At 37.5% G+C, this 26,027-nt stretch overlaps 1 protein-coding gene across 2 annotated transcripts in view; it reads right to left on the reverse strand.

The window, feature by feature from the left end:
- The window catches only part of RNGTT (RNA guanylyltransferase and 5'-phosphatase), a 316,476-nt gene that overhangs the window by 228,065 nt on the left and 62,384 nt on the right, over nucleotides 1–26,027 (reverse strand). For both annotated transcript variants that reach the window (XM_025862466.2, XM_025862458.2), the window contains exon 9: nucleotides 4,459–4,594. In XM_025862466.2, the coding sequence (XP_025718251.1) occupies nucleotides 4,459–4,594 (136 nt within the window). The remainder of the gene's footprint in view (nucleotides 1–4,458; nucleotides 4,595–26,027) is intronic.

Raw genomic sequence — 26,027 nt, forward strand, 5'->3', positions numbered from 1 at the left:
TCTCTCATTCTCTCTCTCAAATAAATAAATAAAATATTAAAAAAAAAAAAAGGATTATTCACTATGACCTGGTAGGGTTTATTCCTGGTATGCAAGGGTGGTTCAACTTCCAGAAATCAATCAACCAAATACACTGTATTAATAAAAGAAAGAACAAGAACCATATAATCCTCTCAATAGATGCAGAAAAAGCATTTGACAAAGTACAGCATCCTTTCTTGATTAAAGCTCTTCACAGTGTAGGGATAGAGGGTACATACCTCAATATCATAAAAGCCATCTATGAAAAGCCCACAGTGAATATCATCCTCAAAGAGGAAAAACTGAGAGCTTTTCCCCTACACTCAGGAACATGGCAGGAATGTCCACCATCACCACTGCTGTTCAACATAGTACTAGAAGTCCTAGCCTCAGCAATCACACAACGAAAAGAAATAAAAGGCATCCGAATCAGCAGAGAAGCCAAACCCTCCTCTTTCCTGATGACACGATACTCTATGTGGAAAACCCAAAAGTCTCCACCCCAAAACTGCTAGAACTCATACAGGAAATCAGCAAAGTGGCAGAATATAAAATCAATGCAGAGAAATCACTTGCATTTCTATACACTAACAATGAGATAGAACGAAGAGAAATTAAGGAATCGATCCCATTTACAACTGCATTCAAAACCATAAGATATCTAGGAATAAATTTAACCAAAGATGCAATATGGATTGGAAGAACGAATATTGTTAAAATGTCTATGCTACCTAGAGCAATCTACACATTCAGTGCAATCCCTATCAAAATACCATCAACTTTTTCCCCAGAGCTGGAACAAATAATCCTAAAATTTGTATGGAACCAGAAAAGACCCCGAATAGCCAGGGGAATGTTGAAAAAGAAAACCAAAACTGGGGGCATCACAATCCCGGACTTTAAGCTATATCACAAAGCTGTAATCATCAAGACAGTATAGTACTGACACAAAAACAGACACATAGATCAATGGAACAGAATAGAGAGCCCAGAAATGGACCCTCACCACTGTGGTCAACTAATCTTTGACAAATCAGGAAATATCCAATGGAAAAAAGACAGACTCTCCAATAAATGGTGCTGGAAAATTGGACAGCCACATGCAAAAGAATGAAACTGGACCATTTCCTTACACCATACACAAAAATAGATTCACAATGGATGAAAGACCTAAACGTGAGACAGGAATCCATCAAAATCCTTGAGGAGAACACACGCAGCAACCTCTGCTGCAGCAGCTTCTTGCTAGACACGTCTCCAAAGGCAAGGGAAACAAAGGCAAAAATGAACTATTGCGACTTCAAGATAAAACGCTTTTGCACAGTTGACAAAACCAAAAGACAACAATCAGAATGAGAGAATATATTTGCAAATGATGTATCAGATAAAGGGCTAGTATCCAAAATCTATGAAGAACTTATCAAATTCAACACCCAAAGAACAAATAATCTCATCAAGAAATGGGCAGAAAGCATGAACAGACACTTCTCCAAAGAAAACATCCAAATGGCCATCAGACACATGAAAAAGTGCTTGACATCACTCTGCATCACTTGGTATCAGGGAAAAACAAATCAAAACCACAATGAGATTCCACCTCACTCCAGTCAGAATGGCTAAAATTAACAAGTTGGTAGGAATGCAGGCTGGTGCAGCCACTCTGGAAAACAGTATGGAGCTTCCTCGAAAAGTTGAAAATAGAGCTATCCTACAACCCAGCAGTTGCACTACTGGGTATTTACCCCAAAGATATAAATGTAGTGTCAGAAGGGGCACCTGCACCCCAATGTTTATAGCAGCAATGTCCACAATAGCCAAACTATGGAAAGAGTCCAGATGTCCATCAACAGATGAATGGATAAAGAAGATGTGGTATATATATACAATGGAATACTACTTAGCCATCAAAATAATGAAATCTTGCCATTTGCAATGACATGGATGGAACTAAAGGGTATTATGCTAAGCGAAATAAGTCAATCAGAGAAAGACAATTATCATGTTCTTAATGATATGTGGAATTTAAGAAACAGAACAGAGGACCATAGAGGAAGAGAGGAAAAAATAAGCCAAAACAAGAGAGGGAGGCAAACCATAAGAGACTCATAATCATAGGAAACTGCGGGTAGCTAGAGGTGAGAGGGGTGGAGGGACAGGGTAACTGCGTGATGGACATTAAGGAGGACATGTGATATAACGAGCACTGGTTATTATATAAGACTGATGAATCATAGAACTGTACCTCTGACACCAATAATACACTGTATGTTAATTAACTGAATTAAAATTGTTAAAATTGTTAAAAAAAACTGCACAATTGTGAAAGGAAAAAAGTATAAGGATATGCATTCAAGTGTCTCCCAATTAAAAAAAAAATCAAAATGTATACCAAAAGAAGACTGGTTAAATAAATTACAGAACTATTTCTTAAATTTGCCTGATTAAAATCACTTGGGCGGGGCACCTGGGTGGCTGTCGGTTAAGCTTCTGCCTTCGGCTCAGGTCATGATCCCAGGGTCCTGGGATCAAGCCCCGCATTGGGCTCCCTGCTCCACGGGAAGCCTGCTTCTCCCTCTCCCACTCCCTGTGCTTGTGTTCCCTCTCTCGCTGTGTCTCTCTCTGTCAAATAAGTAAATAAAATCTTAAAAAATCAAATCAAATCAAATCTAATCAAATCACTTGGGCACTTATTAAAAGTACAGATGACTCTGTCCCTGGGAGAGTCTAATTCATTAGGTTGAGGTTGGGTTATGGAGATGGGTCATAGTTTTAAAGACCATCCACCACAATTTTCACAGTCAAGATAGTTTGGATACCCCAAACTATGGTGTTTACATATACAATGGTATACTATTCAAACATTTATGTGAGAAAGACATCCAAACCAAATTGCTACATGGGGGGAAAAAGACAAGTTACAAAACACATGTACCATTTGGTTCTTTTCATACAAAATATTTAACTATAAATGTGTGTACATATTTCACCAGAGCGCTCATTTTCAACCAAGGCAGAGGTTTCACGATTATTCAGAATCTTATTGGACTATAAAGGAACCCAACTACACTAAAGAATCTATGTTCTGAGTTGCTATTATTAATATGAATGTTACATTCCACAGGAACGGAGATAGATTGAACACTCTGTCACAGAGAAAAGTCTGGAATAATGTTCATCAAAATGGTAACAGAAGTTACTCCAATAGTAGGTCTGGTGATTTTTACCAGCTTTTTCCTCATATTCTAAAGTATTTTAATTTTTATCTACAATGAACAGTTATTTTCAGAATTGAGAAGAAAGCTGTTTATATGGGAGAAAGTTAAAATATTTTTAATCAGGTAATTTTATGATTATTAAATATATTTTCTGAAATGGGAAAATTCAGGGGCACCTGGGTAGCTTAGTCGTTAAGCATCTGCCTTCGGCTCAGGTCAGGATCCCAGGGTCCTGGGATCAAGCCCTGCATCAGGCTCCCTGCTCAGCAGGAAGCCTGCTTCTTCCTTTCCCACTCCCCCTGCTTGTGTTCCCTCTCTCGCTGTCTGTCAAATAAATAAATAAAATCTTTAAAAAAGGGGGGGGAGTTCTCATCAGGTTTTAAAATTCAAATGTATAAGTATAGTGGTTGTTGGGGCGCCTGGGTGGCTCAGTCGTTAAATGTCTGCCTCTGGCTCAGGTCATGATCCCAGAGTCCTGGGATCGAGCCCCGCATCGGGCTCCCTGCTCAGCAGGAAGCCTGCTTCTCCCTCTCCCACTCCCCCTGCTTGTGTTTCCTCTCTCGCTGTGTCTCTCTCTGTCAAATAAATAAAATCATTAAAAAAAAAAAGTATAGGTTGCTTTCAAAGGCATGATTCTCTTTAAACAAGAACTATTAGTTCTTACAGCTAAAAAGCCAAGGGGAAATGTGATATGTTGTATCACGTAATTAAAATTCAATTGACAAGTAAAACAATAAAATTAGTCTTTTCAACAAGAATTATTTTTTCAATCACAAAGAGAAAAAAATAAATAAATAAAGATTTAATTTTGTTCACTTATTCTCACAGCCAAGACAATGATCAAGTGAGAGTAAGTGAAGGTAAGAGATAAATAAAATTTAACACCTAATAACAAACTGGATTACTTTCTTCATATGTCAATTATACCTCAAAAAAATATTTAAAAAACTAGATTATAAGTTTCCTATTGAATTAATAAAAATATACATTTAAGGGAGCCTTTAGTCAGTTAAGTTTCCAACTCCTGATTTCGGCTCAGGTCATGATCTCAGGCTTGTGACACTGAGCCCCGCTTCGGGCTCCACACTTGACATGGATCCTGCTTAAGATTCTTTGTCTCCCTCTCCCTCTGCCCCTCCCCACTAAGAAAAAAAAACAAAACATATTTACTTGAAAGAAAAAGAAAAATAGCAGTGTCTAATTAAAAAAAAAAAAGACTTACCCCATCCAAGAGAGTATTTGATAAATGTATACGGAGATCTTTACGAAATGGAAATTCCAGATTTGAAACATGAAACACTGAATTATCTCTATCAATCATAAAAACTTCATTTGTGCCATCAATCAACATCATATACCTGTAAATGAAACATTCAAAGGATATATTAACAGTATAATTCAAGTATAGGGTCATAAGAAATAAGTTATTTTTCCTTAGACTTATAATAGCTGCACAGAATGACCCTGGAGTCCCCCAACCCCAACAATTATCATTCAAATTAAAGTACCATAAATAACAAATACTTTTTTAAAGGAATTTTTTTTCCTATAAAAACACACAGGGTATGGAGAAATCAAAGTTTTTTTACTGAGACAATGTGACGTTGAAGTCCAACCTTATGATCCACGTTAGGAGAGAATAGTTCTCTTTTTTTTTAAAGATTTTATTTATTTATTTGACACAGAGAGACACAGCAAGATGGAACACAAGCAAGGGGAGTAGGAGAGGGAGAAGTAGGCTTCCTGCCGAGCAGGGAGCCCAACACAGGGCTCGATCCCAGAGCCCCGGGATCATGACCTGAGCCAAAGGCAGACACTTAATGACTAAGCCACCCAGGCGCCCCAGTTCTCTAATTTTTATTAGATCTTAAACATCAAAGTTTACAAAACACACATACACTTATATGCAATTATTGCACTTTATTAGCCCAACAACTTTATGAATTAGTTATTACCCTCCACTTTGCAGTAGGAAAAAAGCGAAAGTAATTGATTTGCAAATGGCTGGACTTCAAAGTATCCAATGTTCTTTCTACTACACTACAGTTAGCAAAATAGCTAACCCCTCTCTTTGATTCAAGATTATGATATAGCCAGATTATCACCATTTCAAGACAGTTCTCATTCATTCCTATAAAATTAAAATTTTAAAACATATTAAACATTAAACACAAAACATTTTAAACATTCCTGAGAATTTTTATCAGCCCTTATCTTCTTAGAGCCAATCAATTAATGGGGGGATTTATATACTTTAATATGCATCATTCCCTCAAATGATCAAGTTACCATCACTGCTTCCCCATCAGTGGATCACCAAGAAAGGAGGTGTACTTCACACTATATATAAAAATAAAGTCCAAATGGATTCAAGTTGAGGAAATTACAGATGGATAGGCTATGCTACCAAATGAATAATGGCAAGATTGGAGGTGAAAATGAAGATGATATCCAGGTACCAAAATCTTCAAATGAGAGAAAACTGACAGCAATAAGTAAGAATGTTAAAAGCATAAGACCCAAAAGAACAGAATTTTATTTTATTAAGTTGTTCTTGCTTGCTGTTAATTGAAAGAGTGAAGGAATAATAGTCTGGATGTACCACTGAAAATGGAAGAGAATGCTAACTGGTCTTGCCCAACCTCATGTCCACAAGGTATTTCAGAAAAAAGAAGCAACAACTGAAAGATGTACCTCAATCAAGTTAAGGCCAGGAGGTAGAAGAAACATTAAATGAAACATTAAATGAAGAGATGGAAGTTAACATAGCAGAGGTTAATGTAACAGAGGATAATTTGTTCCCCATAAACAAGTGTTCTAAATAGCAAATAGACATGTTTAGGAGAGGAGAGAAGAAATGGGAGAGCTGATTAAGGTACAAGAAATGTGTGACAAACAGGTTGAAGAGCAGCAAAGAAGACCAAAAGAGCTTACACCTGGGGACTAAACTGGAAGCATGCTGTTACTAGTGTTTTCAAAATTAGTCCCAGCAGGCCCCTGGAGAGAAGGTGGAGAGCTCAGGCCCTTGCTACATATTGAAACAGCAGTAGCCCTAGCAGGTGTGGGTCCTGGAGAGTCAGGTTACACTAGGAAAAATAAAATCAGCCTCAGTCTAGAATGACTGCGCCTCTGAGAGACTCCTAGACCAACTGCCAGGTCAGCTGGCTGGCAGACAACAGAAATACTTAGCTCCCAAAGCATTCCTGCACATGTTTTTCAAAAGCAGCAACTCCTGGTGGATAGGGAGAATCTAGATTTCTTGGAAGAATTTAGCCTTCCCCTGGATTGTGTTTCAAAGAACATTTAAGTCAACAGGAGGAAAGGTCAACTAAAAAGCAATTGTGATACCTTCTGCAAAAATGGTATTGAAGAGGGCGCCTGGATGGCTCAGTTGGCTGAGTGACTGCCTTCGGCTCAGGTCATGATCCTGGAGTCCCGGGATTGAGTCCCGCATCAGGCTCCCTGCTTGGCGGGGAGTCTGCTTCTCCCTCTGACCCTCCCCCATCTCATGCTCTCTCTCTCTGTCTCTCATTCTCTCTCTCAAATAAATAAACTCTTTAAAAAAAATGGTACTGAAGACTTAATCCATCATGTTGTTCAAGGACTTAGGCCAGTACTTTGCAAAGCTTAATATTTACTTTATGGCAAAATGAATTAGGGAAACACTACCTTTCTTTTAGAAAGTCAAGATACATGTTAGGAACATTTAAGGTTATGAGAAAACATATAAGAAGTCTCTTTATGACAATAAAAAGGAGTAAATGGCATCCAAATTGGTAAGAAGTAAAACTTTCACTATTTGCAGACGGCATGATACTCTACGTAGAAAACCCAAGAGACTCCACCAAAAAACTACTGGAACTGATAAGTGTACTCTAAAACATCGATGAAAGAAGCAATCTACAGATTTAATACAATGCCTATCAAAATACCAACACCATTTTTCACAGAACTACAATGAATAATCCTAAAAGTTGTATGGAACCACAAAAGACCCCAAATAGCCAAAACAATATTGAAAAAGAAAAACCTGGAGGCATCACAATTCCATACTTCAAGTCATAGTACAAAGCTGTAGTAATCAAAACAGTATGGTACTGGCACAAAAATAGACACATAGATCAATGGAACAGAACAGAAAACCCAGAAACAAACCCATGATTATATGGTCAATTAATCTTTAACAAAAGAGACAAGAATATGCAATGGGTGAAAGTCTCTTCAACAAAGGTGTTGGGAAAACTGGACAGCTACATGTAAAAGAATGAAACTGCACAACTTTCTTACACCATACACAAAAATAAATTCAAAATTGATGAAAGACCTAAATGTGGACAGGAATCCATCAAAATCCTAGAAGAGAGCAGAAGCAACAATTTCTCTGACATGGGCCATAGCAACATTTTTCTAGATATGTCTCCTGAGGCAAGGGGGAAAAAAGCAAAAATAAACTAGTGTGACTACATCAAAATAAAAAGCTTCTGCACAATGCAGCAAACAATCAACAAAACTAAAAGACAACCTACTGAATGGGAGAAGATATTTACAAATGACATATCTGATAAAGGGTTACTATCCAAAATATATAAAGAACTTATACAACTTAACACCCAAAAGACAATCCAATTTAAAAATGCCCAGAAGACTCGGACAGACATTTCTCCAAAGAGGACATACGGATGGCCAACAGACACACAAAAAGATGCTCAAGATCACTCATCATCAGGGAAATGCAAATCAGAACTACAATGAAATATCACCTCACACCTATCAGAATGGCTAAAATCAACAACACAAGAAACAACAGGTATTGGCAAGGATATGGAGAAAGGGGAACCCTCTTGCACTGTTGCTGGGAATGCAAATTGTGCAGCTGCTCTGGAAAACAGTATGGAGGTTCCTCAAAAAATTAAAAATAGAACTAGTCTGCAATCCACTAATGGCACTACTGGGTATTTACCCAAAGAATATAAAACCCTAAGCCTAACGGATGCACATACCCCAATGTTTACTGAAGAATTATTTACAATAGCCAAATTATGGAGGCAGCCCAAGAGTCCACTGAAACATAAATGGATAAAGAAGATGTGGTGTGTTTGATGCACCACGGAATAATACCCAGCCATAAAAAAGAATGAAATCTTGCCATTTGCAACAACTTGGATGGAGCTAGACAGTATATAATGCTAAGTAAAATAAGTCAGTCAGAGAAAGACAAATATGATTTCATTCATATGTGGAATTTAAGAAACAAAACAAACAAAAAAGGGGGGGGGAAGCGAGAGAGAGAGACAAGCCAAGAAGCAGACTCTTAACTATAGAGAACAGATGGTTACCAGAGAGAAAGTGGATGAGGGGATGGGTGAAATAGGGGGTGGGAATTAAAGAGTACACTTATCTCGATGAACACTGAGTAATGTTAGAATTGTTGAATCACTATATTGTACACCTGTATGTTAACTACACTGGAATTAAGATAAAAAGCTTTTAACAAAAGAAAAAAGAGAAGTCTGTTTATCTTATTTAGCCCATTATCTTTAAACTTAATCCTGACAGTATTCAGCAGAATTAGTGTTCTACATTCACAATTTGAGAATTATGCTAGTACATTTTAAAATTCAGAAAAAAGAAATGGTTTGCCTCTTCTGCTCATATGACAAAAATTGTATTTCCCTTTTCACTGGCTGCTCAGAAGCTCAGAATTAATGTTGAAATTGAATAAATATTCAATCCCAGGGTATGGCATATTTGTTTTTCCTGTCATAACTGTTAATTTCCTATTCATACTTTAACACATTATATATATGTGTTATGTATATCTCTTACTATCAGACCTTTCTTTTGACTTCAAATAGAATATTAAAAGAAAAAACTGTCTATGTACACTTATCATAAACAGATTTTTTTTTAAAGATTTTATTTATTTGAGAGAGAGCATGAGCACGAGCAGGGAGAGGGGTAGAGGGAGAGAGAGAGATGCAAACTCTCCACTAATCAGGGAGCCAGATGTGGGGCTTGATCCCAGGACCCTGAGATCATGACCCAAGCCAAAGGCAGACTCTTAACCAACTGAGCCACCCAGGCACCCCTATTGTAAACAGATTTAAAAGACCAAGGAAAAAAAGGCTTTAGAAGATAGAATTCAATATAAAGGATTGCTCATGGGAAACACAGCTTGCATCTGCAGAGATACCAAAGAAATTATTTCACAGTTGGTATTCAGGGATTCTTCTGCACATAAATATTCAGGCTTTGGAACAAAAGTTTCTGGGATATGATTTTTTGGTTTCAACTCCAGTCATTCCGAATCATGTGTTCTTTTGTTATATGATATCTATGAAAAATAAGAAGCTTTTTCATATTAGGGAGAGAAGATAAGGAATGTAAAAATATTCCACATCACTCCAAAGTCTCTGAAAGCAGCCAGATGCTTTAAAAAAAAAAAAAAAAAAAAAAGGCAACTATCCCATATACCATTACATGCTGGCAAGACACTAAACAAATACCCCAAACATAGTTAAATACTGAAAAGGTGAAGTATATGACGCTACAGGAGCATACAAAAGGTGTGGAGATCCTTTGGTATTCCAGAGGGAATCTCACGTAGCTGATAATAACAGCACGTTATTATCACTTACTGAGCAATGACTATACACAGAGCAGTGTTCAGAGTACTTTACATTAACACATTTAAGCCGTACAGTAACCCTACCACGTAGGTAAAATTTTATCCCCATTTTCCAGATGAGGAAACTGAAACATGTATTAAGTAACTTGCCTAAGGTCATAAAGCTGGCAAAATAACAAAGCTGATATTAAAACCTAGACAACAGCGTATCTCCACAACCTCTACGGTATACTGCCTCTGGCCTGCATTATGCAGGAGTTAACGGAGCAACTGCTATTGGGTGGGAGGGTGAAGGAAAGGCAGGTGGGGGTGCTGACAATCAGAGCTTGGTACAGTCTACCAGGTGCAATATCTTTGAAACAAAAACCAAATGCGCTTGTTCTGGCAACTAAAAACACTTCAGAATACTGAAGCATAAAGAGAAAAAGAGGAGGGGCGCCTGGGTGGCTCAGTTGGTTAAGCATCCGACTCTTGATTTTGGGTCAGGTCGTGATCTCAGGTCATGAGATCAAGCCCTGAGTGGGGCCCCACGCTGGGTGTGGGGCCTGCTTAAGATTCTCTCTCTCCTTCTTCCCCTACCCACCCCTAAGAAAGAGAGAGAGAGGAAATGGTATGGCTTGAGACTAGAGAAGTAGTTCCAAACTTAGGAATTAATGAAAATCTTTTTTTTTTTACTTTATTACTAGAAAATGGAAAACCCCTTGAATGAGACAAACAGAAACCATATGGGTAATTCAAGCACTGATTTAATATAGGAACCTGGCTACACAGATACTGAAAAGCTGAAAAGGTAAAAAGGGAAGGCTAAGGAAATCAAGAGATTAATAACTGTAGTAAGTACTACCATCACCAAAGGGCTGGGGGAACAAAATTGGAAGAGGTGTGTTATCAGAAGCTAGGAGCCTGGAGGAAGGGTATTATGGGGCTATGACTGGAAGAGAATGGGGAGGTCCATGGAGTTTGGTGTTCAAACCTCTAAGGAGTTGGCACCACATGGCTGATACCTTGGCCTCTGAGAGGAGCCCTGCAACTCAAGTTTGAATCCCTATGGAGGAGGCACAGAGAAGAGGATGCTCAAACTGCTAAGGGGACACAGCCCAGTGGAGGGTCGGTGAGGAAGAAATGCAAGTGGCACTCCATCTATCTAGAATGCACCACCCAGAAGCTGGTACCTGGGAGAGGGAGCAGCAGGGCTGGTGCTGGGGAGTGCCAAAAGAAGCTGGAGCATGAAGTGATGGTTATCGTTGGCTGCTAGAGGTATAAAGAAACTAGCAACAGAAGTCCTTTCTCTTATCTACCAAATGCCCCCCAAGGGTCCCAGTGGTAAAACCTAACAGGAAGCAAGCTGGCAAGGGAGAAATGCAGTTTGCAGAACCCCGGGGTCCCATTATGGTTTAAAAGGGTAGACCAGAGTTGAGAAATAATAGGTAAATAAAAGGCAGACCACTGAAAGGCTTTTAGCAGAAAAAAGCATAATCTGACCCCCATTTTTTAAAGTTCACTCCCACATAATGTACACTCCTACAGAGTAAGAACCAACGGGTAGACCAGAGATATTAGGAAGCTTCTGTTGTATACCAAGTGGGACTACAAGTGGCAAAGATTACTTAGAGGTAAGTGGATAAACTCAAGGCATTCTAAGAGGCAGATTGACAGAACAATATGCTATTGATTAGACAGGGGGCTGAAGGAGCAGAAGTCAAGGATGACTTCCTAGCCTCTGGCATAAGTAACTGGGTGTACCTTATTTACTGAGCCATGAAGCATTTATGGAGGAAGGAGTAACTGGTTTGGCTTGGCAGAAGTGACAGATATCGGAGTGCCTGGGTGGCTCAGTCGTTAAGCGTCTGCCTACGGCTCAGGTCATGATCCCAGAGTCCTGGGATCTAGTCCCACATCGGGCTCCCTGCTCAGTGGGAAGCCTGCTTCTCCCTCTCCCACTCCCCCTGCTTGTATTCCCTCTCTCACTGTGTCTCTCTCTCTCTCAAATAAATAAATAAAATTAAAAAAAAAAAAAAAGAAGTGACAGATATCATGTTTTAAATACGGATACGGAAATTTTCATTTCCACATTGAAAATGGAAAGGCCTCTCCTGGCAACCAGGTTAGAAATAGGCTCAGGTTCTAAACCAGACAATCAAATGTTCCCTTCCCAAAACTTTTAAGTTCAGTGAGTAACAGAGAGGCACAGGAATAGCTGAAAAATTATTCAGAGCAACAGCAGAGTCACTATCAGCAAGTGCCAGTGGTGGCTTCCTACTCAGTGTTCCTGTGCCTGATCTTGGCTCTGGTCCTTGGTACCTGGCTGCCCTTGATTCCTACCCATTTTCCCAGACTGGTTCTCCAAAGAGCCTTCCAATTTCTTGCTTTCCTTAAATTAGCCAAAGTTGATTTCTACTGCCTTCAGTCAATGTAATGCTAATAGATATGCCGGGTTTTGTTGTTGTTTTTTTTTCCTTTGTGCCCACTGTATAACAGGTAAATTCAAGTAATTTAAATGTGTCTATGATGTAACCTGTTATGTTCCCCAACATACCCTTAATACCAAGGGTTACATGATACTAGCTCTTTACATAATAATTTCATGCCAAGAGACATGCCATCTATTTCCTGTCCTTCAACAGAGATAAGTATATAACATTAAGCCCAGAGTTTACTTTCCCTTTTTACCTTTTCTCTCATAAGAACGCATGGCCAAACCTCTATACCAGCTATATTCCCTCTCATCTCTATTACCAAAAAAACTGGCACGCAAGTACCTGAAACCTAATTCTCAAGGTTGTGAAACTATACAGAATAAATTCAGGTATACTAAAATTTCTTACAAAGAAAATTCAGTTTAGAGCCACTTCCCCAGATACAATTATAAACCTGCCTGACATAAGAGCAGGTGGTCAGCCTCTGCCCCCTACCCACCAACACCTGTTGCACCTTATTCTAAAAACAATACAAGAACAGCTGACTTGCCAAACACCAGCTTTCTTCCTTCCCTGTGGGAGCTTATGCACACTTTGCCTTTTTCTCTCACTAGCTCACCACTCAGTAAATTTTATCTATGGTAATCTCTTTTGCAAAGTATATCCATGTCTCCTTTAACCCAATTTTTTTCTGTTTTTTTCAACTCTTAAAAAAAATTATATTACATCTATTTTACCATTTTTTTAAATAAAAAGACATTTTTCCTCTTTCTCACCTCATTCACTTAGTTCCATTAATGAGCCTAAGAAAACTCTTATCAAGGCTAGTAACACATCTGTATCAAGCAAAATTAAAAAGTCATTAAGATTTTAATCCACCTACACAAAATAATCAGTATCACAGAGTCCCCTTCACAATCTCCATCATACTCTCTCTTCCTCATCCTGTAAAAAGCAAATCAGTTTTCCCCAACAGAATTTTTAAACTAGTCAAAATCGTGTTTTTTATAAACTTCCTGCATTTGTTCCAATTATAGTTTGGTTAGTTACCAGTGTTGGAACAGTACCTTTTGTCATTTTTCACAGCTGACATACACAGTAACGTAGCTACCTTAGTAATCAAGCAAACTTTATAGCCTCGGCTGACAACCCAACTGCCATTTAGACTAGAATTCTACAGAAACACAGCCTAAAGTCTACCAAAATAAGTTCAGGAATCTCAGAGAGAGACTTCGGATGAATTTAGGAATCACTGTTCCCATCACTTTCACAAAAGCAACAATACTTGATGATAAAACAATGTAATCCTACACATGAACTTTCCTTTCAAACTAATAGCTATTTACCTGTTTTATGTGACAAAAATTGTATTTCAACCCTTAAGAAGAAAAACTATTTGAAAGACAAGTGCAACTTTACCTTATTTCATCTTCCAGAAATTCAAAGAAATTACATTAAGGTCATTCTTATTTTCACATTAACAAATTAAAGAGAACACCCACACATACAGTAATGCCGCCACCACCAACACCTCACCTTTTCAAAATTTCTGATTACTGTTAACAGTCACTGAAATGAAGACATAGTTCCATATATTCTCATCAAAAACTCAAAATTTTCATTCAGCATTATAAAAGATTCCAACCCAACAAGTAATTTTATTTTGATTTGATTCTATAACCACAGCAATCTTCTTCAAAAGGATTAGCTCTTTTTTAAATCCTCATATCACATAAATTTAAGGCCATGAAACAGATGTGATTAAGGTTTTGTAGTGAAGCCCACAGCTTCATTCTATCAAGTGATCACTTACATACACACAACAATAATTAAACAGACAACATGTATTATTTAATTTTAAACTGCAAAGCCCATTCACTTCCCCACCAATTTAATTGTCAAATTTGTCTAACCAGCCTTTGATCTTAGAATGTTAATTGTATATTAAATGGCAAGCCGGCAGCATGCCACTGAACACTTAAACAACTCACCAACATTTAAATGTCTTCTACCTAAGCATAAGCCATCTTTGTTTTATATGTTGTTTATACAGCAAATTTTCTACTATGTTCTGTTCACCTACTTTTTTTTGTTTAAGCTCGGTACTTGGTAAAACAAGTCTATGGAAAAATCATCAAATGACTCTTTTTTTTCAATTTAGGTAATTCATCACAAGTAAATCTTGAAGACCTGAGGGTATCTACCATTAAAAAAAAAAATCACAGCTTCTCCAAGCTTTCTCATTAAAATATGTGCGCTTATTTCTATTAACAGATATTAATAATTTTCAAATAAATATGTTTCTGTTTCAAGACACCCCCTTCAACCAGCAAGATTTAGAATGTTGTGCAAAGCTTAAAAATCAACACTATAAAAGTTTCGAAAGGTGTAAGGCCCACTGTCAGTTTCTAAATTTCTCCCTCCCATTCCACAGAATGATATGTAATACAAATAATCAAGTGTATAATAAGATATAGAGCAAATTTGTTGGACCCAACAATTAAAAATATGATTTAATCTGTTTACTTTGTTTACACATGTCAATGGTACAAATGTTATCATTATGGGCTTTGGGAAGCCTATATTACCAGACTCAACAGTACTTGCTATCTAGATCTCTAAAAAAATAGGCAGACAGATTAGAAACAAAAATCTCATCAAATATTATGATTCTAACTGTCCAACTCCTAAGCATATGCTTTAACTTTAGATTTGCAACTTCTTTATCCCTTTCTCATTTTGCCACCTTGTACAGCTCAGAAATTGTGTGCATGCCTATTTCTAAGCCTAGGTATTGTACTACTATACCATCTTCTCCTAAAATACATGGGAGTCTACTATGATAGTTAAGAACATGCATCCCAGACAGACTCTTCTTAGCTCTGTGATTTTGCACAAATCACTTGACTGCTCTAAGACTCAATTTCCTCATCAAAAGTCTCTACCTCTCAAGGTACTTGAAAGAATTAAGTGAAGTAGTACACCCATGTTCATTTCATCGCAGCATTATTCACAACTGCTAAATTGTGTAAGCAACCCAAGTGTCCATTGACAGATGAATGGATAAGAAAATGTGGTATAGGGGCGCCTGGGTGGCTCAGTCGGTTAAGCGTCTGCCTTCGGCTCGGGTCATGATCCCAGGGTCCTGGGATCGAGTCCCACATAGGGCTCCCTGCTCAGCAGGGAGTCTGCTTCTCACTCTCCCTCTACCCCTCTCCCCTGCTTGTGCTCTCTCGCTCTCTCTCACACTCTCAAATAAAATAAATAAATGAATAAATAAAATCTTAAAAAAAAATGTGGTATACAGTGGAATATTATTTACCCTTTAAAAAGGAAATTCTCACATATGATACAATACAAATAAACCTCAAGGACATTATACTAAGGATATAAGTCAATCACAAAAAGACAAAATAATGGATGACTCCACTTATATGAGGTACCTAGAGTGATAAAAATCAGAGGAACAGAAAGTAGAATGGTGGTTGTTAGGCACTGGGCTAAGAGGGGAATGGAAAACTATCATTTAATGGATATAATGTTTTAGTTTTGCATGATGAAAAGAGTTCTAGAAAGGTAGTGATGTTTGCACACATTATGAATATATTTAATACCACTGATCTTAAAAATGGTTAAGATGCTAAATTTTATATTATATATACTTTACAACAATAAAAATAATTGAAAAAGAGAAAGAACTAGGGTGCCTGGTTGGCTGAGTTGGTTAAGCATCTGCCTTTAGCTCTGGTCATGATCCCAGGGTCCTGGGATCCAGCCCAGCATCTGGCTCTGCTCAGCAGGGAGTCTTCTTGTCCCTCTCCCTCTGCTCCTCCCCTGCCCCGCTCATGCACACACTCTCTCTTTCTTCCAAATAAATAAATAAAATCTTAAGGAAAAAAAAAAGAGAAGAAAAGAAAAAGAGAAAGAATTTTAAGCAAGTTACCACATGAAGGGTTCAGAACAGTGCCTGGCACATGGTAATAAAATGTCAGCTATTGAGGCACTGGATGACCAAGTCAGTTAAGCATCCAACTCTTGGTTTCAGCTCAGGTTATGATCTCAGGGTTCTGAGATCAAGCCCCACATTGGGCTCTGCCATCAGCGTGGAGTCTGCTTAAGATTCTCTCTCTCTGCCCCTCCCCCTGCTTGCGTGTTCTCTCTCTAAAATAAATGAAATCTTTTTTCAAATGTCAGCTATTGTTATTATATCTAAAGAAATATAGTACTTAAAGCTGGATATTATTATTATAAATACTACAACTAGTATTTTACACACTCCAAAAAAGAATTGAGGTTATTGACAAAACAATCCTTGGATAAAACAGAAAGGATTAGTTTAAAAACTTTGTGGACAGGAAAGAAGACAACCCTTCCAAGGAGAGAAGAGAGAAATGAATAAACACACAAATTTTGAAATGTAGAAGAATAAACCATAGGTTACCCACAGTCCACAAACTCAAGCTTATCAGTGTATTCACACAAAGGCAGACAGCAACTACAATAAATAGTTACTTAATTCATTTTTCCATGAATAGGTGTCACCCAGTTTTGTAAAACCAGAAGCTATACTACTTGAATGAGCAATAACTCAAAACAGAACTCAAAATTAAAAAACTTAAATCAAGTGGATCTCTCAATCTACTTAGGAACTTGTTTTCTAAACACTTGAATGATAAAAACAAACCTGGGCCTAAAACACTCCACTGTATTTAAACACCCTCATAAGATTTACTGACAATAATGGTACATATAAATATACAATAACTCCAAAAGCTTTTGTATATAATAGATTATCATGTTTTGATTCTACAATCTAGCTCATTAAAATGAAAATTAGTAACAGCATAAATTAAAATTATAATTAAACCTACCTCGGTTCATATTTCCCTTACCAATGCCCCCCCACAAAAAACATAATTATCATAAAATAAGAGCTTACTGATAAAGTTCCCTCCTATGTACAATTTACAAAATCAACTAATTAACAAAGTTTAGGTAAATTCAACAAGTAGAATATCAAAGCATAACTTTCAACTACTGAAAAAACTATCAAATCTGGACTGATTTTATTTGCTACCAGCAATATGCATCTTACTAATTGCCACTTCAGTGGACTACAGTATGCCCCCCTCCTCCTTTCCACCAAACTACAAAGAATTAGAAAATTATGGAATCTTAAAGGGGTGCAAGGGTTCTTACATCGTCCCATTTCACCCAAGTAGCAGGTGCACATATGTGAGCATACATACATATTTACCCCACCTCCAGCCCTGCAACAATCCTAATAGCACTTAAGGTGTAAGAAAAACCAGGCTGGATTCAAATGAAAGTAAAAACAAAAAGTATTTATACAGACGCTACCATCTTATCTGGTTATATTACCTCCTCCAGTTCATGTATGTCTGAAAATAAAGCACACAATAATAGTCACTTTACATAAACAGAAACATGATTTACCCTTCTATAGCAAGAAGCTTCTACCTCAAGAACTAGATCTGAATTTAATACAGATATTTTTAATACCTTCTAAGTTCACTTAAATTTGTTTCTCAATGGTCACCCAAAGTCCAAAATGTAAGCACTCCAAAACAGTAAGTGGACACAAACACAGTTGAAAAAAATCAATTTCTTCAAATCCTCAAAAGCGATACATTTATAAGACAAAATCTTATAGTACATCTTAAAGATTCAAGATGAATAAAGTTGGCTACTTATTAAAAATGAGCTGCCATTTAATTAGGAGGAAAAGAGGGTTTTCTCCTGGTTTTTAAATATTTCCTACACTAAGAAATATGACTTTTTTGTCACATTAAAAAATAAAAGCCCACCAACTGCTAATGAGGTATAGGTTGTTGAATATCCTGAGAAAATGGAGTAGAGTCTTGCTATTCAACGTGTGGTCCGTAGACTAGTAGCACCGGCATTGCCTGGGAACTTGTTAAAGATGCAGAATCTTGGGCCTCACCCCAGACTTAGCTAATCAGAATTTACATTTTAACAAGATCCCCAGGTGATTCATATGCACATTAAATGATGAAAAATGATGGATTACAGAACCTCTAACTACCCTCAACACTCAAATTGCAAACGAAAATAGAAAAGCCAAACAGTGTGTCATTCAAAGCCCTTGTTTCTTCTGCTTACATAATCTGTCCATTGCTGTGAGTGAGGTGTTAAAGTCCCCTACTACTAATGTATTATTATCAATATGTTTCTTTACTTTGGTTATTAATTGGTTTATATAATTGGCTGCTCCCACGGTGGGGGCATAGATATTCACAACTGTTAAATCCTCTTGCTGGATACACCCTTTAAGTATGACACAGTGTCCCTCTACATCTCTTACTACAGTCTTTGGTTTTAAAATCTGATACAAGGATTGCTACCCCAGCTCTCCTTTGAGGTCCATTAGTGTGGTAAATGGTTATCCAACCCCTCACTTTCAGTCTGGAGGGTCTTTAGGTTTAAATGAGTCTCTTGTAGACAGCATATGGATGGTTCTTGCTTTTTTATCCAATCTGATACCCTGCGTCTTTTGGTTGGAGCATTCAGCCCATTTACATTCAGAGTAACTACTGAAAGATATGAATTTAGTGCCATTGTATTGCCCGTAAAGTCCCTGTTTCTGTAGATTGTCTCTGTTACTTTCTGGTCTAGGTTACTCTTGGGGTCTCTCTTCGCTTACGGAATCCCCCTTAGTATTTCTTGCAGGGCTGGCTTGGTGGTCACATATTCTTTCAGTTTCTATCTGTCCTGTAAGCTCTTTATCTCTCCTTCTATTCTGAATGACAGCCTTGCTGGATAAAGTATTCTTGGCTGTATGTTCTTCTCACTTAGTACCCTGAATATATTTTGCCAGCCCTTTCTGACCTGCCACATTTCTGTGGATAGGTCTGATGTTATTCTGATGTCCCTCTCTCTGTACATAAGGAACCTCCTCTCCCTAGCCATTCTCAGGATAGCTTCTTAGGCTCTAAGATTTGCAAGCTTCACTATTATATGTCGGGGTGTTGATCTATTTTATTGATATTGGCAGGGGTCCTCTCTGCCTCCTGAACATGAATGCTTGCTTCCTTCCCCAGATTAGGGAAGTTCTCAGCCATGATTTGCTCAAATATACCTTCTAGCCCTCTCTCTCTCTCCACCCCCTCTGGGATCCTGGTAATTCTGACATTGTTTCACTTCAAGGCATCATTAAATTCTCGAAGCCTTTCTTCAGGGACTATTAGTTGTCTTTCTCTCTTTTCCTCAACTTCCTTCCTTTCCATCAGCCTGTCCTCTAGATCACTTACTCTCTCTTATGCCTCATTGACCCTAGCTGTTAGAGCATCCAATTTATACTGCATCTCATTCATAGCATTTTTAAGTTCAGCCTGATAAGATCTCATTTCTGCCTTTAGAGATTCCGTATTGTCATTTATGCTTTTTTCAAGCCTAGCTATTAACTTTATAATTGCTATCCTGAATTCCATCTCTGACATCTTACTTATATCCATATCAATTACCTCTGTGGCAGAGAACATTGCCTCTGGTTCTTTCCTTTGTTGTGAAATGGGCAGAAGACATGAACAGACATGTCTCCAAAGAAGACACAAATGGCCAACAGACACATGAAAAAAATGCTCTGCATCACTTGCCATCAGGGAAACACAAATCAAAACCACAATGAGATACCACCTTACACCAGTTAGAATGGCTAAAATTAACAAGGCAGGGAACAACAAATGTTGGCAAGGATGTGGAGAAAGGGGAACTTTCTTACACTTTGGTGGGAATGCCAGCTGGTACAGCCACTCTGGAAAACAGTGTGGAGGTTCCTCAAGAAGTTAAAAGTAGAGCTACCCTACGACAAGCAATTGCACTACTGGGTATTTACCCCAAAGATACAGATGTAGTGAAAAGAAGGGGCACATGCACCCCAATGTTCATAGCAGCAATGTCCACAACAGCCAAACTGTGGAAGGAGCCAAGATGTCCTTCAACAGATGAATGGATAAAGAAGAGGTGGTTCGTAGATACAATGGAATATTACTAAGCCATCAGAAAGGATGAATACCTACCATTTGCATCGACATGGATGGAACTGGAGGGTATTACGCTAAGTGAAAATAAGTAAGCAGAGAAAGACAATTATCATATGCTTTCACTCATATGTGGAATATAAGGAATAGTGCAGAGGATCATAGGGACAGGGAGGGAAAACTGAATGGGAAGAAATCAGAGAGGGAGACAAATCATGAGAGACTCTGGACTCTGGGAAACAAACTGAGGGTTGTGGAAAGGGAGGTGGTTCAGGGATGGGGTAACTGGGTGATGGGCATTAAGGAGGGCACGTGATATGATGAGCCCTGGGTGTTATATGCAACTAATCAATCATTGAACATTATATCAAAAACTAATGATGTGCTATATGTTGGCCAATTGAATTTAAAAAAAAAAGAAAAGCCAAACAGATAAAATCAAACAAAAAAATTAAAAATGTTTTAAAACATGGAGAAAAGGAGCTTTCACGAAAGCACCTGTCCAAAAGTTACATTCAAATAGATTTTTCCTCTCTTCTTAGCTATAGAAATATTCTTATTTTAATGTTAACTCAAGTAAAAGGGACAAAGAGGAGTATGAAAGAGAAGAAAAAGACTATGCATGATCACAAGTTAGTCCCAATCACAGTCCTCTAGTTTTCACATTTTATATTATGCAACTTTTGAAACTAATTATTGTCTAGACTAACTGAATGAATGCTAATATAATCTACTTTTAGTAAAAGCTTTTACTGAGTTCCAAAAAAGTTCACCTCATAACCCTTGAGTAATAACTGAAAATAGGAAATAAAATATTGGGGGGTGACTGGGGGGCAAATTACTACAGGGTCTTCCAGTGCCCCCTGCAGGATAACCCCTTGGGGATATCTTGGTAAGGTCAGCTGTGACATCACCCCCTTTCTTTTATTCTTCCACTCATCAAAGTTTAGCCTGCTTTCCCTTCCACAGCAACTGTTCATTTCCCTGCCTTCTAAATCACTATGCAAAACACTCTTGCCACTCTCTATTTCAAACACAGCTCTTTTAAGTCCCTCAAAGGCCACTGGGCTAATCAACAGACTCAGCAATTCCAGGTGGCCTTAAACTTCGAGAAGACTGAGATACAGGAGATAAAGGATCCCCTACCTTACAAATTCCTAAGAATAATTCAAGAAGTAGGAGTTGACATTAAGGCAAAATTTAAATCAGAGATTCAAGGCTTAGCAATCATTAAAACTCTGACATGTTTAAAAATAAAAAGAAAAGGTTTAACTAGGTACCAGTAGTAACAATTCTCTTCCTTTGGTCTAAGCACCTACCTGCCCAGTGACCAGAAGTTACATAGATTCTGGATTTATCACCAATTATTAGTCAGCACTGTCCAGCTCAGGCTGTTTCCCTCCTCCTGCCCATATTACTCAACCTTCAGTAGTCATCCTCCTCCTAAGAACTCCTATGTTCCTATGCCATGTCATTTACATGCAATTATATCTCATATTGTGCTCTCAGGCATTCCCATGTTAATAGAGCAATTAGAGTTTAACCCATTTAAGGGCATGAAGCAGGTCTTTTTTTTTTTTAAATGGGCTCCCTGCTCAGTGGGGAGACTGCTTCTCCTCCCTCTCCCTCTGCTCTCTCCCTGCTTGTGCTCTCTCGCTCTCTCTCTCTCAAATAAATAAATAAATAAAATATTTTTTTAAGATGTTATTTTTAAGTAATCTTTGTACCCAACATGAGGCTCAAACTCACAACCCCAAGCTCAAGAGGCATAGCTCTACTGACTGAGCCAGCCAGGTACCCCCTGACCAGGTCTTAAATTTTCTTTTTTTTTAAATATGTACAAGCTAATTTTCTTCTCAAAATTTTGTCACTGAAAGTGACCATACATTTAAATATTTTATTTGGTAGCTCCAAGTATTTGGTCAGAACAGCTACCATTTAAAATATGTCAAAAATTAGGAATTGTCTTTAAAGCAAGCAACATCTTTTTATTTTCATATTATTTTTACTAGAACAATGAATATTTTGTTATTTATTTTAGCAAAAGAGAAAGACCTAATCTATAATGCTTTTACTTTCCACACACATATTATACTTTACCATAAAGATCCTCAAGTATTTTTTTTTAAATTTATAAATGGGCTAATAGCACAACTAAGGTATTTTTAAGAAAGACATGCACATAGAGAAAATGTAATAAGTAAAATTATATCTAAGTGCACCAGTTCTAAATTATTTTTGATTTCTTCATTTATTAGTAAATAATGCTTAATGGAGCACACTATTAGAAATTAACTGGCTTCCACTAGTCTCTGTTCATGTTCATATAAAAGTACCAGGAGATATTCTAGATGCACCAATCTCAACAGCCAAATACTAAATACAAGAAGCTAAATACTAAGGCTACAAAAATAAATATAATAAAGATTCATAATACTAAGGCAACTACCAAGCCCAGATCACAGAAGAGACTCACCGTGCAGTTGCCTTAAGTTATAATTTAAGCAGCAATTTTATTTGTTATTGTTATTTACTGTACTCTGTACCTCTAGCCACAAGTTTTTATCATTAGGCTAATATAAGACATAAAAGGCTTAAATGCCATTCTAAATAATTCATGAGGAGACAAAATTTGGTTCTCTGCCCATGCAAAAGTATTTTAAAAATTAAATTTTCTAAATTCCAAAATGTTGCTAAAATAAAATCTGTCCAAGAAAGCTCACCTGCCAGCAAAAATATCAGCAACAACAGCAACATTAGAGCTGGGCTGAGAGCCAGAGACGTGGTGTACTAGGATGGGTTGCCTATAAAATCTTCAAATCAGACTTCACAATTTTAAAAAGAGCTGTCAGCATTACTCATTTTCAATTTCTTTAACTAGTTCACAGATACTAATGCAAACTTTTGGAAACCAAATTACCAGAAACACGCAAAAACTGAATATAGTTCCCCAAGAAACTAAAAATACTATATATGATTTTTAAAGGAAAAAAACATATGGTCATAGAAATTTCTTCCCTAAAATATAATTAGAGCACATATGTCAAAAGCACTATTCTTCATATACCACACACAAGTCAAATAACTTTTCTATCCTCGTACCATAAATTTCATTACCTAAAATTAAGAAAGGAGCTGTATTCGAGCATAAGTTTTTCTATTAGACTCCTTTGCTCCCAATACTGACAACTGAGAGCAAAAAGCCCACATGAAATAAAAGAAAATCTTCTTCACATCATTCTTTTACTCTCTGGGATTCCTACATAAAAACACTGCAGTTTTCTGAAGCAGACAAAATACTTTCAGGGATTTTAATATGGTTTAATCTTATTTACAAAAATACTTCCAAAATGACACTACACAGTCACCTACAAATATAATTTACATGCAATGCACAAAAGAATATGTCAACATCATCAAAACTACTATGCTTTCAATATTCTTGTATATGTGAACCCCCTAATCCTTACTAAATTCTTAATAATCCCAAACTAATATTTTGGTATGTATTTGATGTTACAATGTACTGGGTACTACTTCTACTGCTTCACAAAAGCAGGCTGAATTAAAAAGTGGTCCTCTGCTGCCATCTAGTGAAGCCATAAAATGCCAAAACTAAACCACAAGTGACAGGAAAAATTTTTTTCAGGGATGAATCTGTTTAATAAATCATTAAAATATACTAGTTCAGAACACAGTCCTTAAAATATCTCTGCAGAAAATGCTACAAAAATATTTAATAAACTAGAAGTTTTTTACTTTAAAAAAGATATATGTATATTCCCATAAATGTATTCTAGAGCATACAGAATATAGCAATAATTTTAACGAACTATCAGATGAATAATTACTCACAAAAAAGTTATCTAGAATAACACTATCACAGTACTATTATAAAGGCAAAATTTTCAAAACAATCTAAATTTCTAATCATACAGGATTTGTCAAATAAATTATATTTATAAAATGGAATATAGAGATCCAATGTGAGTCCTTTAACTCCCAAGACACTATTAAAATAAAAAAAAAAAAATTTTTTTTTTACATACATACATAGCCATCTGGTGATTTTAAAAATATGACCACAAGTCCACAAATTCTTTGACACTCTCCCCCACCCCCTTCAAGAAGTGGAACTTAATTTCCCTCCCCTCAGTGAAGGCTAGATTTGTATCTCACTTCCAACAGAATATGGCAAAAGTGACTGTATGTCATTTTTGAGATTAGATTATAAAAAGACTACTGTTTCCATCTTGGATATCTTGCAGTACCCACTCTCTCTCAGATCACTTGCTCTGTGGTGAAGCTGGCTGCCATGTGGTAAAGATACTCAGGCAACTGTAGGGACCCACTTGGAACCCCAGACTTAGTATGATTATTTCAAGCTAAAAGACATTTGAGATTCAACAGATGCAGAATGAAGCTTCCTCTGAGCTTCCCTTATCCAACTAAAAGCAGAAACTTCTGGGAGTAAAGCTGCCATAAATTCCCTCTTCAGAGAAGATTCACTCTCAAGAACGAGAAAACGAGAATGAGAATGAAATTGTCTTAAATCCTCGGGTGGAGGGGGCGTGGGGGGATTTACAGCCATGAAGAAGACAGAAAAGACCATTCACCCCAGCATAAACAAACATTATAAACTTTCTTATTTCCCATTTGTTGCCCTAAAAACCCATTTGCCTTTCTCAAAGAAACCCTTTTGTTCTTCCTGTAGCACTCTTTCCTCCCCACTCCTTTCCCCTATTAAGTTAGGTATATAAACCCCTGACTTTAGTCTTTTAGCAAGCCACTTCTTTCATGCGCTCTCATATGTATATGAATAAAGTTTGTTTTTTTCTTTTAGGTCTTTAGTCAGTTTAATTCACAGGCCCCCAAACAATGAATCTAAGAGGAGAGAAAAAAAGTGTTGTCCCCCCCGCCCCACACACACACACAGCCTATGGACAGACCCAAAGGGCAAGGAACAGAGGCTTCAGGCCAAGAGCCAGTGAAGAACTGAGACCTGCCATCAACCACATGAGTGAGCTCAGAAGTGGAGCCCTGAGATGACAGCAGACTTGGGGAAGTTTGAAGGCAACCTCCTAAGAGCCAGAACCCCCCAACTAAATTGCTCCCAAAATCTAGGAGATAATAAATGTTTCTGGTTTCAAGCTGCTAATTTTGAGGGCAACTTTGAGGTAACTTGTTAGGTAGCAAAAGATAACTAATGCAACATAGAACAATGAAGATAAGGGAAGAAGGGAAAAGAATCAGCAGATGAACTATTTCAATAAATTTCTGGTCAACAAGAAATAGATGGAGAAGTGCCAAAAACACTGCACAGAGGTAATCCTTCCCAATAATCTAAATAGTTCCAGTGAAAACATTTTAAGTATTCACACTATTTCAATTCAACCACAGACTTAAGAAAAAATTTTTAAAGGGGCCCCTGGGTGGCTCAGTCAGTTACGCATCTGCCTTCGGCTCAGGTCTTGATCCCATGGTCCTGGGATCGAGCCCCACATCGCACTGGGTTCCCTGCACAGCAGGGAGCCTGCTACTCCCTCTCCCGCTCCTCCTGCTTGTGCTCTGTTGTGCTCTCTCGTGCTCTCTCTGTCAAATAAATAAATAAAATCTTTAAAAAACTTTAACTATGTTTACCAAACAGCATGTAAATGTAAATGAAGTTGACAATATTAAAGTTAGAGCTGACATAACAGGGGTAGGTGAAGACAAGGGAACTCTA

The sequence above is a fragment of the Callorhinus ursinus genome, unplaced genomic scaffold (assembly GCF_003265705.2).
Source record: "Callorhinus ursinus isolate GAN/ISIS: 27379988/994484 unplaced genomic scaffold, GSC_fseal_2.0 scaffold6, whole genome shotgun sequence".
Lineage (NCBI taxonomy): Eukaryota > Metazoa > Chordata > Mammalia > Carnivora > Otariidae > Callorhinus > Callorhinus ursinus.